Source organism: Trifolium pratense, linkage group LG2 (genome assembly GCF_020283565.1).
Source record: "Trifolium pratense cultivar HEN17-A07 linkage group LG2, ARS_RC_1.1, whole genome shotgun sequence".
Classification (NCBI taxonomy): domain Eukaryota; kingdom Viridiplantae; phylum Streptophyta; class Magnoliopsida; order Fabales; family Fabaceae; genus Trifolium; species Trifolium pratense.
In genome coordinates, this window is record NC_060060.1 from 28,341,213 (window position 1) to 28,353,716 (window position 12,504).

Consider the following 12,504-nt stretch of genomic DNA (forward strand, 5'->3'; position numbering starts at 1 on the left):
GTAACTTAAGCGCATGTTTAACAATATGATCATAAACCTGGATTTTAAAACATTGGGGGTCACCATCATCACACTCCATCTTATCAAAAACATTGAACGTGACCTGCTGATCATCAGTCCTTAGCATGAGTTCCCCCATCTCCACATCGATTAGGGCACGGCTAGTTGCTAAAAAGGGTCTACCAAGCAACAAAGGTTCCCACTCTCTAGTTTCTTCTATGTCTAAGACCACAAAATCCGCGGGAAACACAAACCCAGCCACCTTAACCAACACATCATGTAGAATACCTTCCGGATGCACAACCGATCTATCCGCCAAAGAGAGACTCATCTTTGTCGGCTTTGCTACCGCTCCCGGTATCTTCTTCATCATTGATAACGGCATCAGATTAATGCTAGCACCCAAATCACACAAAGCTTTTTCAATAGTGAGATTTCCAATAGAACAAGGAATTGTAAAGCTCCCCGGATCTTTCTTTTTCTGCGGTAGCTTCCTTTGGATGAGGGCGCTGCACTCTTCCGTCATACTTACCATTTCGTCATCCAATGGTTTTCTTTTCTTTGTGAGCAGCTCCTTCAAAAACTTTGCATAACTCGGCATTTGCTCCAAAGCCTCAACTAAAGGTATAGCCATCTCAAGCTTGTTTAACACCTTCATGAACTTCTTGAACTCCTTCTCCCGCTCAAGATTCTTAGCTTTCTTCCTCCTAGGAAAAGGCATCCTAGCATATGGCGATTCATCAACTCCTTTACCTTTCTCAACCTTCTTACTCTCTTTTTCTTTTATCTCCCTCTGTTTTTCAACTTCTTCTTTCTCATCCTCACTAATCTCCACTTCTTTAGACACATTTTCCTTTTCTACTTCTCCCTCATATCTCTCATTTTCGACTACGACCTCTTGCTTATTTTCAACTTCTCCCTCAATGACCTTCTTTTTCAAGGGTTTCTCCACAGCTGGCCTTTCCGGAATCTCTCTACTCCTCAAAGTGATTCCATTGCAAGTTTCATTTTTCGGATTATCATGAGTGTTTCCACCGAAACCTCCTTGGTTTTGCAACATAGAAAACTGTCTTGACAGCTGACCCATTTGCACCTCAAGATTCTTGATAGAAGCTTCATGATTCTTGTTAGAGGTTGCTTGACTCGATTTCATCGCTTCAAAGTTGCTTTGGGTCATGAGCATGAACTGATTTAGAGTCTCTTCCATCCTTGATGGAGGCCTTTGCTGCTGTTGCTGCGCACCTTGACTTTGCATACCGTTCCCCCATCCGGACCCGTTGTTATTGTTGTTGTACGGCTTCCGAAAATTGGCCAAGTAGCGAGCCTCCTCTGAACCCTCCGGGAAGCATCCGCCATTAGGGTGGTCCTGCAAACAAAAATCACAGCGCACATTGTCAATTTTACCTATTGGAGAAGATTGAACTTGTGGATTGGACAGCAGCTTCATCATTGCTTCCATTTGGCTAGTCATGAGCTTTTGCTGTGCCAATAGTGCTGTTTGAGTATCCAATTCCAACACTCCGCCTTTCTTTTTGGCTCCTCTATCATTAGTAGCTCTATACTCGTTTTGAGCCATGCTTTCCACCAATTCTCTTGCTTCAGTTTCATCACGGTTCTTCAACGAACCACCGGCTGATGCGTCAAGAATCATTCGCGTTTGAGCCCTCAAACCTTGGGTAAACATTTGCATCTGATTGTGGCCATCGAAACCGTGATTCGGACACCTTTTAAGACAGACTTTGAACCTTTCCCAAGCATCATACAATGTTTCACCATCCGCTTGTTCGAAGTTGCTAATTTCAGCCCTTCTTTCTAGGAACTTATGAATAGGAAAGTAACGATCTAAAAACTTCCGCTCCAGCTGTCTCCAAGTCTCAATAGTTCCGGCGGGTATCGTGTCTAACCAATCTTTAGCACGGCCGGTGAGAGAATGCTTGAATAACCTCAGTCTTTTGTCCGATTCGCTCACCCCCGGTGGATCGGTATAGTCGCATGCTTCATAGAAGTGAGACAAGTGTAAATTCGGACATTGAGCTTCCGAACCCGAATACGGATTCTCTTTTAAGGCGGAAAGGACCGTGTTCTTGATGTCGAATGAGACAGGATTCGCCGGCTGAAAACCTTGGTTTGCCAACGCGTCATTGTCTCTCCTCCCATAATCACCAAGGGTACGCCTTGGCGGTTGAGGAACCGGTGGAACCTGTTCTTCCTCCATTGTTGCTGCAGTCCTTCCTTGACAGTCCGGTGTATCTCTTAGCAAAGCTGTTCCCCTTAAAGCTTGAGCTTCCCTTGTTGCCTTTCGAATTGCGCGAGCTGTCTTTTCAATCTCTGGATCAAAATGCAACTCTTGAGGACCTGTTCTCCGCATGCACAATGAAACACACAAGTAGAACGCTCCGGGAGAAAAATGTAAAACAGAAAATAATACAGAAACACAGAAAATATGAACACAATTGCCTAGTTGAATCAATCACAATCCCCGGCAACGGCGCCAAAAACTTGATGATAAATTTCGCAAGTGTACGAAAATCACGTAGTAATAAAATATCGATCCACAGGGATTGTGTGATCAAACTAGTCGAACGGTGTTCATAGACATTATACAAAAACTACACATGAATTGGGGGTATGTTGAGTAATGAATTGCTAGAAAATGTGCTTGATAATATGGAAAAGTGAGGTAGAATCATCGGAATCATCTAGGCTATAGCTAACCGCATGCAACCTACAATGTATAAGAACTACTCAAGTATTCACAACTAGATCGACAAAATAGTGAATCGCAATCTCTTGTCAAAATCCACTCTATTCGTTGTCGATACTCCCCCGATCTCTCGGGCGGAAGCTACCTACAACGAATGATATTAACGCGCGTCAATCGTTCGCTACACTCTATGCCTCAATCTCTCGACCGGAGACACTCGAGTGCTCAATACAATTCAGTTCAGACATTAAATCAATACTCTCGCACGTGACTTAACTCAAAATCATTACAACACTAATGAAGGATTGTAAAGCATTAGAAACAGACTTGAATTGAATGAATACTATAAAGAGAGTATGATCTTACACAATTGCAGGTTACATTCAACTGAACTACATTCTAAATTATCCTAGATTCTACCTCCGAGGGAGTTTAGCTCCTCATCGTTCTTCGTACGCTTCCTCGCTTCATCGCCACGGCTTGTGAATCCATGATCTGATGCGCTTGGAGCTCTCCGCTGGAGTGTGAATCACGATCTTCAAGTTCCAAGACCAGAATGTAGTGAAAAGATGCAGAATTTTCCAACCTCCAAACAGAATTATGCAGAAAATATATATACAGCAGGCAACCACGCCGCGCGCCAGATCCATCACGCCGCGCGTGGTTGCAAATCCATCAACTGCGCCGCGCGTGGTAACAGAATCACGCGGCGCGTGATCAAGTCAGAGGCAATCTTCATCTTCAATCAAGACTTCACGCCGCGCGTGGTCAAGTATCCCGCCGCGCGTAGTCAAGTCAGAGAGCAATCCAGTTCCTGCACCAAGCTTCACGCCGCGCGTGGTCAAGTATCACGCCGCGCGTGATCAGAGTGAAAATCCTTGCTCCCTGTGAGCTCCATCACGCGGCGCGTGATGGGCTACGCCCCCAGCGTAGTGAAAATCCTTTATTTCCTGCAGTTTTTCCTGTTTTCTTGCAAATCAAGTAATCAAGCTAAATGGTTAGATTTCTCTCATATTTATTGCTAAAAACCTACTAAAATGTATCTAATGTTGCTAAAATAGGCATGGATTAGAGAGTGTGACGATTTGTCATCACTAACTTATAAGTATGAAATGACATAAAAAAATATGTTTAATTAATACTTAATTTTTTTTGCTTATAGTATGGGATGAATGGAGTACATCTCTTTGGTGTTATTCAAATTATGGGACTAGGTTATAACGAATAGCGTAACTTTTAGTTTATAGCATATATTTGATTAAAATTTTAGTGTTTGGTAAAATTAATAGTTAAACTACTTTATAAGTATGAAATGACCTAAAAATTATATGTTTAATTAATATTTATATTTTTTAAGTAAGATGATAAGGATAAAATTGGGAAAAAATTAAGTTATAAGATATAAGCTCATAAACTACTTAGGGTCCGTTTGGCCTAGTTTTTTTTTGAGCTTATGCAATATAAATTAAGTTTTATGTTATTTTATAAGTTCACACTAGTAAAAATTGTAATTTTATAAGTTATCTTATCATAAACTACCTTGACAAACTTATAATAATATATAAAAGTTGCATAAGTTGTTTGCATAAATTCTAAATAAGAGAAAAAAAAAGTCAGGTTAAAGTGTTAAACGATACCTTAAAATAACATTTGATAAAATAACATATAAGTTATTTTCAGAATTTTTTTAACCAAATAAGATTATATGCTACATAAATTATAAGCTAGCTTCAATGTCTTCCCTAAATACAATAATAGAGAGAGAGAGAAAAATACAAAATAGTACACTAGTAAATCATGTTAGTTTAGTAAAATTGTTATATTATGTAACAATATTATTGTATTTATTAATTTATTTATAAAAAATTTAAACGATATTCATTTTAAAATATAGGGTTTATTGGATAGACTATTTCCAAATTATTTTTTTGTCAAGTAATTTAGTGGCTAGAAATTCCACCCTTAAGGTGAATAAGTGGGATTACCGAGGATCCGAACTCCGACCCCCTACATATATAATATAATATCTCTACCAACTGAACTATGCTCACAAGACTCCTTCCAAATCATTTTATTCCATTCCATTTTGTCTTCATGGTAATGGAAATCTACGATTAGCTTATTTAAAAGTATGTACTTTAATTAATTTAGTGTACATTATTTTCAAAACATTACAACAATAATAAATATGGTTAGTTTGTAAAATTGTCATTTTCTTTTGACAATATTATTGCATTTTATAATTTACGTACAAAAACTTTAAAAAAATACGTACTTGTTTTAAAACGGAAGGATTATATACATCATAATTAAACGGAGGAGTACATATTTTAACATCAATAAAAATATTTTTCTATATAGCAACTAAGCAATCGTTTAATCATTCTTCTTTGATGAAATTTCTCATATGATTCTTGATAATATTTGTAGTAGAGAAAAATAAACATATCTACGCATACACAACTCAAGCTAGCATACATCTTAGAGATTACACTTAAGCCGGCAATTGTGCGCCAATAGTTCAAAGAAAAATTTTAAAACTAAAATTGAGCTAGACAAATCAATACACTATTTGTTCTGGATTGGACAGAAATTTTAAAGTATTTGAAGGTACCTTCACTTCACAAACAACCGTAAAGACGCGACATGATCATCGACACTAGTTATATTATGTGGATAATAATATTTCTGTTACTTGTCTAAAATGAGATTATGTTGGTACTTGGTAGTGCTCAATGTTGGGTTTTAATTATGATTTAGGTGAAACATTGGGTGAGCTGGATAATGATTTCATGATCTATGATCGTCCTTCACTTCATATTAAGCATTTAGTTTTGGCCTGTTGAGAGTTTCTGCTCCTGCTCCCCCTTTAATAAAATAGATGCATTTCAGCTACTGAAATGACCAATTCATTCAATTGCTAGATCAAAATAGACATTTGTGATATATTCTTTTTATCAAGAAGAAATAAAAGAGAAACAGAAGAGAAACTACACTTTGTATAACCAATGATCATCAATAAGGAATCAGGTTCAACTGAGGAGGAGGACATTGAGACCTTGTTTTAAGGGAAACATCAGAAGATGCACTATACTTAACAAGCCATTTTGCAGACAGTTGTGATCTTCATTTTCTTTATTACAAATCTAACTTCTCAAATAAAACGGTGGGTGTTGTGCAAGGCTGATTTGTATTTATTTTACGATATTGGCTCCCGCAAGAGTCCTACTCAATTCGTATTTCCAAACCCATGTTTAATGCTCTTCCTTCTTCCTCCAATTTGTGCTCCACATGCAAAGGCTCAAGAACCCTTTGGATTTCCACTGCCAGTCTGGAATCTAGCTCAGACATGGTTCCAAATGGTTTTTGTTTTACTTTCATTCTGCGAATAATCTTTGCTTAACCACTTGTACACTACAATTCAGGAGCCTTTGTTCATCTTGGTTCATTGATAAAATTTGTTTGCCTTTAAAATATAAAAATCAGGAACCAAATTTCAGCTGATGCCAATTTGGCAACTTGGTTGTTTTTCCCCTTTATCGACACAGACAACTGTCAACGACACTTCCCATTAATGATCCACACATTTGAATTGAAAAAACATATACAAAAGATGGATATAAATGAAAGAACCAGAGCACTTGTTATGTAAAGCATCCCTCATTTATCTTCCACCGAATATTATGATTTCTGTTTACATTTCAATTTGTGAACTGTTACAAGTATTCTATCAACACACTAAAAAAGGTATACAATTAAGTGCAAATGTAGAATGAGAAATAAAAAACGTAAACGTGGTAATGTACAAAATTTTGTGATTTACAAATTAGTAGGATTCCCAGCCTGTAAGAAGGTGATTCAATGGGCACAAGAAACTGTCAATATTTGGGGAAGCAGGTAATGGTGTACGGCTATCAGAAGATCAGAATACCCTGCCATACATACCACATAAATAGGAATCTTGAATGAAAAAAAAAATCAATTGAAGATGAGAAAGTGAAGAATGCTAGGATAGTCTTCCAAAAATACCAGAATAAATGGGATGCTATCCTCCAAGCAAGATAGGTCCATTCTCCGCAGCTGTGTGAGAATTGCCATAATTATTATGCCTTGTCATCTGAATGTCGCGTGAAAAATGGGTCCTCTTTTTTGCATATGGTGCTGCCCTCGCTACAGAAGAAAAGAAAAAATATTTACTATTGTGATTTCAAAGTAAGACATTATTGATAGTGTTTCACAGTTCACACGATACCATGCATTGCTATATTTACTTATTAATAAATAAGTGAAGAATGATAAATTCTAGCATTGTGCCAAAATAGGCAAAGAGTGGAACCGACTAGGGCAAGATACATATAAGCAGTAAAGGCAACCTAAACTAGGCTCTAACCAGTTTGTAATAGAAATAGGCAAAGAGTGCTCCTGAACCTATTTTATAAAGACTAATCCAAATAGAGGGGAACAAAGGAAATTAACTATCAAGCAGAAGTAAGGGAGGGATTCGAAAACACTTAACCACCCCGCGTGGACACACACGCACCATTTTATTATTATAGTCATTTACTTTCCTGCTATTTACTTTTACCCGCACAACTATCTTTAAACAAACAAAGCGAATGCAAACTATCTAAATTCCTAAGCGAAACTAGTAATTTTGGCACTATCCCTGTGGAAAACGATAACTAATCACTTTATTACTTGGTTGCGATTCTGTGCACTTGCAGAGCCACCATCAAGTTAAAGTACAATTACAAGATCTATACCACTAAAATAAGCTCAATGCAGTAACAGCATATTATGATAATAACATCCTTACCTGCAATTTGCTGAGCCCGGATGATATTCTGTCGCCTTTTCCACCAGCAAACTGAACAGGTAATCAGAAGTAGAAAAGCAAAAGAAGCGCCTAACCCAATACCAATTTTAGCACCCGCGGAAAGATGAGGTCCACATGCAGGTAATCCAGGTATACCACACAGACCTTTATTATCTGTAAAACTGCAGCAGCCCACATGTTTAGATTTAGCAACCTTAACCACAAAGAAAGGGGAGAAATAGAATGTATATATAACAGTTCTCTTCATGTTGCATATATAAATAATACTCCTTAAATTTATTCAACATTTTGATCACAACATACTTGAAGCTAGCTCTGTGCAGAAGCCTTCCTCCTAGAGTTGCCGGTACCATTCCGGACAAAAGGTTTCCATTAAGGTTCCTGCATGATAAACATTTTAATATGGACTTAACAGTTTTTTTATTTGTCATATGAGCAAGTTAAAGAATAGATTCTTACAATCTCTTTAACTTCATCAATTGTCCAAGGCTATCAGGAATTGATCCATTGAAAATGTTGTAGGACAGGTCACTGCATTTGTACATGGTATTCATAAATGACATTAACCATGAAAGCAAAATCATAGATTCAAACCTCCCAGTAATCTAACAGGAATCATACATATAAAAGTTAATGACATTTGTACATGGTATTCATAAATGACATTAACCATGAAAGCAAAATCATACATGGTATTCATAAATGACATTAACCATGAAAAAAACAGCATATAAAAGTTAATGTTTCAATCTCATTATATCTTGTTGCTTCAATCTTTCTTATTCACGGAAGAACTGATATCAGGAATAGAGCTCGTATAAATCTCCAAACACACCAGTACAGAAAATAAGAATCACATATTGGCATTGTAGTGTATACTTCATGAAATTGGAATATAAAAAACAACTAAATCAATTTGCCATGTGAACTAAGAAGAACAAGAATTCACTTACAGCACTTCCAAGGTAATTACTGTTCCAAGTGAAGACGGAATAGCTCCACCAATGCTGTTTCCACTCAAGTTTCTGTGACGTACAAGTAAAATGAGCATGAGAAATTGGCCAACGAACGTGTATCTTGTTTTTATTTCTTAGGGATAATGAATTAAACAAACGAAAGAAAAAGGTCAAACTATTGAAAATATCAGTTATTGTCATACCACTTGTTATTTGGTTGAGATCTACATAAGAATAATTCATACATCCATTCAATAAAGAATTTCAATGCTTGTCTGAAAGGAAAACATTTAGAACTTACAGGATTTGTAAATTATGAAGTCTGGATATATCTTTTGGCAAGAAACCTTTCAGACCTTGATTGTCAAGACCACTGTTCATCAACAGATACAACATCAAATATGCAAGATATTGTTGATATTAAAAATTTAACACAGTTTACAACATATCCACAGTGGCTTTCTACCCTAGTGGTAGTGGCAATTATCAATCTCTTTGCTATGTGCAAAGAAGAGGTCAGAATATGTTTTGAATGCAACCAGAGCCCAAAGAAATTTAGAAAAAGGGAGGGCTGATGTAAGGGTTAATCAAATAATGAACGTGAAATGGTTGTTTCAGAAAGCATGCAAAACTTAACCAATGAGTGAAGAAAACATCTCTGTAAACTGAAATTTATTGTATATTGTTGTTGTGCAAGGAGAAATAATTGTAAACTGAAACTTACAGTCCGTCAATGACCCAATTGCCGCTACTTTTGTCTAATTGGCAATCCACTCCGGTCCATGGATGTTGTTGAGGAACACATGGATCACCATTCCACCCAAACCTAGGAGGAAGCCCCAAAGCCCTCTTCAATGTTTGTAAAGCCATAACTAGAGTAAAAGGACAATAATCAACTAGCAAAACTTTACATGCAGAGAACAAGTAAACATAACAAATCGATACAAAGTTTGACTGTCATCGTTGATAGAAAGAGGATGCAAAAACAACAGCAATCAGTTAAGGAAAAATGTGACAAGACAAAGAGACCTAAGAAGTATGATGATCTAAAACAAACAAGTACCAGCATGTAATATGGTCAAAACCAATTTCATGTTATATTCATAATGAACAATGAGACGAGTACCCAATTAGAGTATATTGAGATGTGTTAATTAATAAGAGAAAAGAAGGCAGAAACTGTAAGATTCTGCATCACTAATAAGTTCCCAATAATGAAAATATTATGTTATTGCCCACTTAACAAAGACCTAAAGAAAATCCATATTGCATGAGCGTACAGTTCTACAAAATCATGCAACAACCCAGAATTTAATTAATCATATAATTAATATTGCATGTCATTAGGATGAAAATTCATGTAGTACCCACACAAAATAAATTTATGCTGAAAAAAATTAACAAAAGTAAGGGTTGGCATTCAAACCTTCGTCTGATAAAGTTTTTGATTCAGGCATTATAACCTCCAATATCTCAATGGCAGTGATTGTGGCAAGACTACCTTCTTTTGGTCTCAAAGTTATTATTAATGACCTCCCATTAACAGTAACAGTTGTATTAAGCACAAGGGCAGTATAACGATCCCCACTCAATTTTACAATGTCAACATCTCTAAAGGCAACATTGCCATTAATCATAATGTCAAAAACCCTTTGGCCAATGGAATTCACTGAATTATCAATCTCAGCAAAGTGTAACCAAATAGAATAGTTTCTGTTGGGATCTACATCCAATGTATATGATAAATCAGGCTGGCTACTACTACTAACAAGAGCTGATCGATAAAGAGTTTCTGGATAGAAGTTCGGGGGAAGTGAAGCTTTTTTAATTCTAGTTTCAACGGATCTTGGTCGGTCAGAATCCTGACCAAAAGTTTTAATATGCTGCCAAAATCTGTCCCCTCCTTTAGGATCCGCACCATAATCCACACCAAATTTTGACTGCCCAAATCCACAACTCAGTCTTTTAACTGTTCTAAGTATTATCTCTTGACTCCAGTTTGGTGCAAAATAATAAGCTTTATCATCAATTTGAAGAATCTCAATCGAAAGGATAGCTGGATCCCCATGACCAGTGCTATGGAAACAGATTGAGACAGTACGATCCATAAGAAACAACCGGGCTTCAGTAAATGGTTGATCATCCTGAGTGGTCCAACCTGGTTTTAAAGAATATATTTGAGTGCCTTGAATGGATATGTCAAATAGAGGTTCATTGGTAGCTCTAGCTTGTGCAACAAGTCCAAAAAAGATCCTGACTGAGTAGTGCCCCTTTGGCACTCCATTAATCTTGTAGCAATTTGAAGGACCTTCAGACAAGGGGAAATAGCGAAGAGTTTTAAGAGGAGGTGTAATGTAACTAGTTGTAGATGCATTAGCAGGTATGCCTCCTGTATATCCAAAGTCTTTATACCATAGGGTAGTGGTTGGTCGTGTTTGAACATTTTGACGAGCCCCACAGCTTATGCGCATAGCAAATGGCCCTGCAACGATACAGAGTTTCATAAATCTGAACCAACTCAAAACAAATCTCCAAATAATGAAAATCCTAATACTATTATGGTATGCACAAAGCAGTCAAAGAATAAAACAGCAAAAACAATGGGAAGTGCTAACTACCCTCTTGCTGTGAATCTCAAACAGTTCGTAAATTGACAACGGATCTCTCTCTCTCTCTCTCTCTCTCTCTCTCTCTCTCTCTCTCTCTCACACACACACACACACACACAACACACAAACAAATAAAATTGCATTAATTGATCATGTTCAGGTCATCTGGCAACCGATGTGAGGGTTGTTAACATTAAGCAATTTAATTATTGTTGAGAACAAAACAATTTACTACACAGAGCATTCAAACTCAGACCATAAGCAAAACAACAAGTTCTAGAGATTAAATTCATGAATTTTCCTTTTGTTTCTTACTGAAGCATAATTAATAACCAAAATTCTCAGCCAGTGTATTAGGAATCAAATATATCCCCAATTACACAGATTAATAACACAATTGAAAGCTAAAAAAGTAAAAATTGAAACAAATCCTTACAAATCAATTTTGAAATTGAATGAAGAAGAAAAGGAAGATAACCTCGTTGAGCTGCATTGGTGACAGAAGAAGCAAAACAGAGGAAGAACAACCGTAGCAGAAGAAATCGAAGCATTGTGAATAGAGATAGATAGATATATAGATAGATAATGCTTTCTTCTTCTTCTTCTTCTTGCTCTCTCTCACATCACTGCTTTTCCTAGAGAGAGAGAGAGAGAGATAGTGCTTGAACGTGTTTGCACTGGTAAGTAAGTAACACTTCACAGTTGAATATTTATTACAAAATCAATTAACTATACTAGTATTAATTAGTTAACTAACAATAATTAATTATCTATTAGTATTTCCCTTTTCTTCATTTAGTTGACTCGTGAATCAAGAGCTGTCACTCTACTGCTCACCTTTATTACAACCGCTACAGCTGCGCATCTAATCTCTTTATTATTTTCGTACTCTATTTATTTGACTTCCAAAATTTTTTTTTTTCATTTACATTCATTTTTAAATATTAAAAAATCCGGCAACAAATAATGAATTGGTCTAACCGTTCAAGTTATAAGGATTTTGATTCTCTTAAATATGTGATTAGGAGTTTGATTTCTGGTATAAAGAAAAATTGGTTGAAAGAGAAGAATTCATCTTGTGCGTTCTACAATAAAAATTAGTCATTACGATAAAAACTTCGTATCAACATCATAATGATCTAAAAGAAAACTGCATCTTCCATAAACATAAATCAATTGATAGAAACATTATAATAAGTTGGAGTCAAATTTAAACTTAGATTCCTTTGCTTGGCCATTGTTTGGATCAACATTTACATGATATTTTTGGCGTTTCAAACTTTTTTATGTGAAAATGAAGAAGTTATAAATAGTAGTTTTGACTTAAACCTACGTGGTTTTGTCGCAATTCCAAATACATAATGTATTTAGTCTGCGATGAAATTTTTTTTGTCAAGT

The 12,504-nt window shown here is 36.3% G+C and overlaps 1 protein-coding gene across 1 annotated transcript; it reads right to left on the reverse strand.

The window, feature by feature from the left end:
• Window positions 1-6,324: 6,324 nt before the first annotated feature.
• On the reverse strand, window positions 6,325-11,973 carry LOC123905510 (receptor-like protein 4). Its single transcript, XM_045955140.1, has 10 exons — window positions 11,585-11,973; window positions 9,924-10,979; window positions 9,222-9,369; window positions 8,799-8,870; window positions 8,495-8,566; window positions 8,001-8,072; window positions 7,845-7,922; window positions 7,521-7,702; window positions 6,734-6,874; window positions 6,325-6,636 (listed from the first exon to the last, which is right to left on the reverse strand). Exons 1-9 carry the CDS (start codon window positions 11,655-11,657, stop codon window positions 6,750-6,752), a joined length of 1,878 nt encoding a protein of 625 aa, XP_045811096.1. The 5' UTR covers window positions 11,658-11,973; the 3' UTR covers window positions 6,325-6,636; window positions 6,734-6,749.
• Window positions 11,974-12,504: the final 531 nt, after the last annotated feature.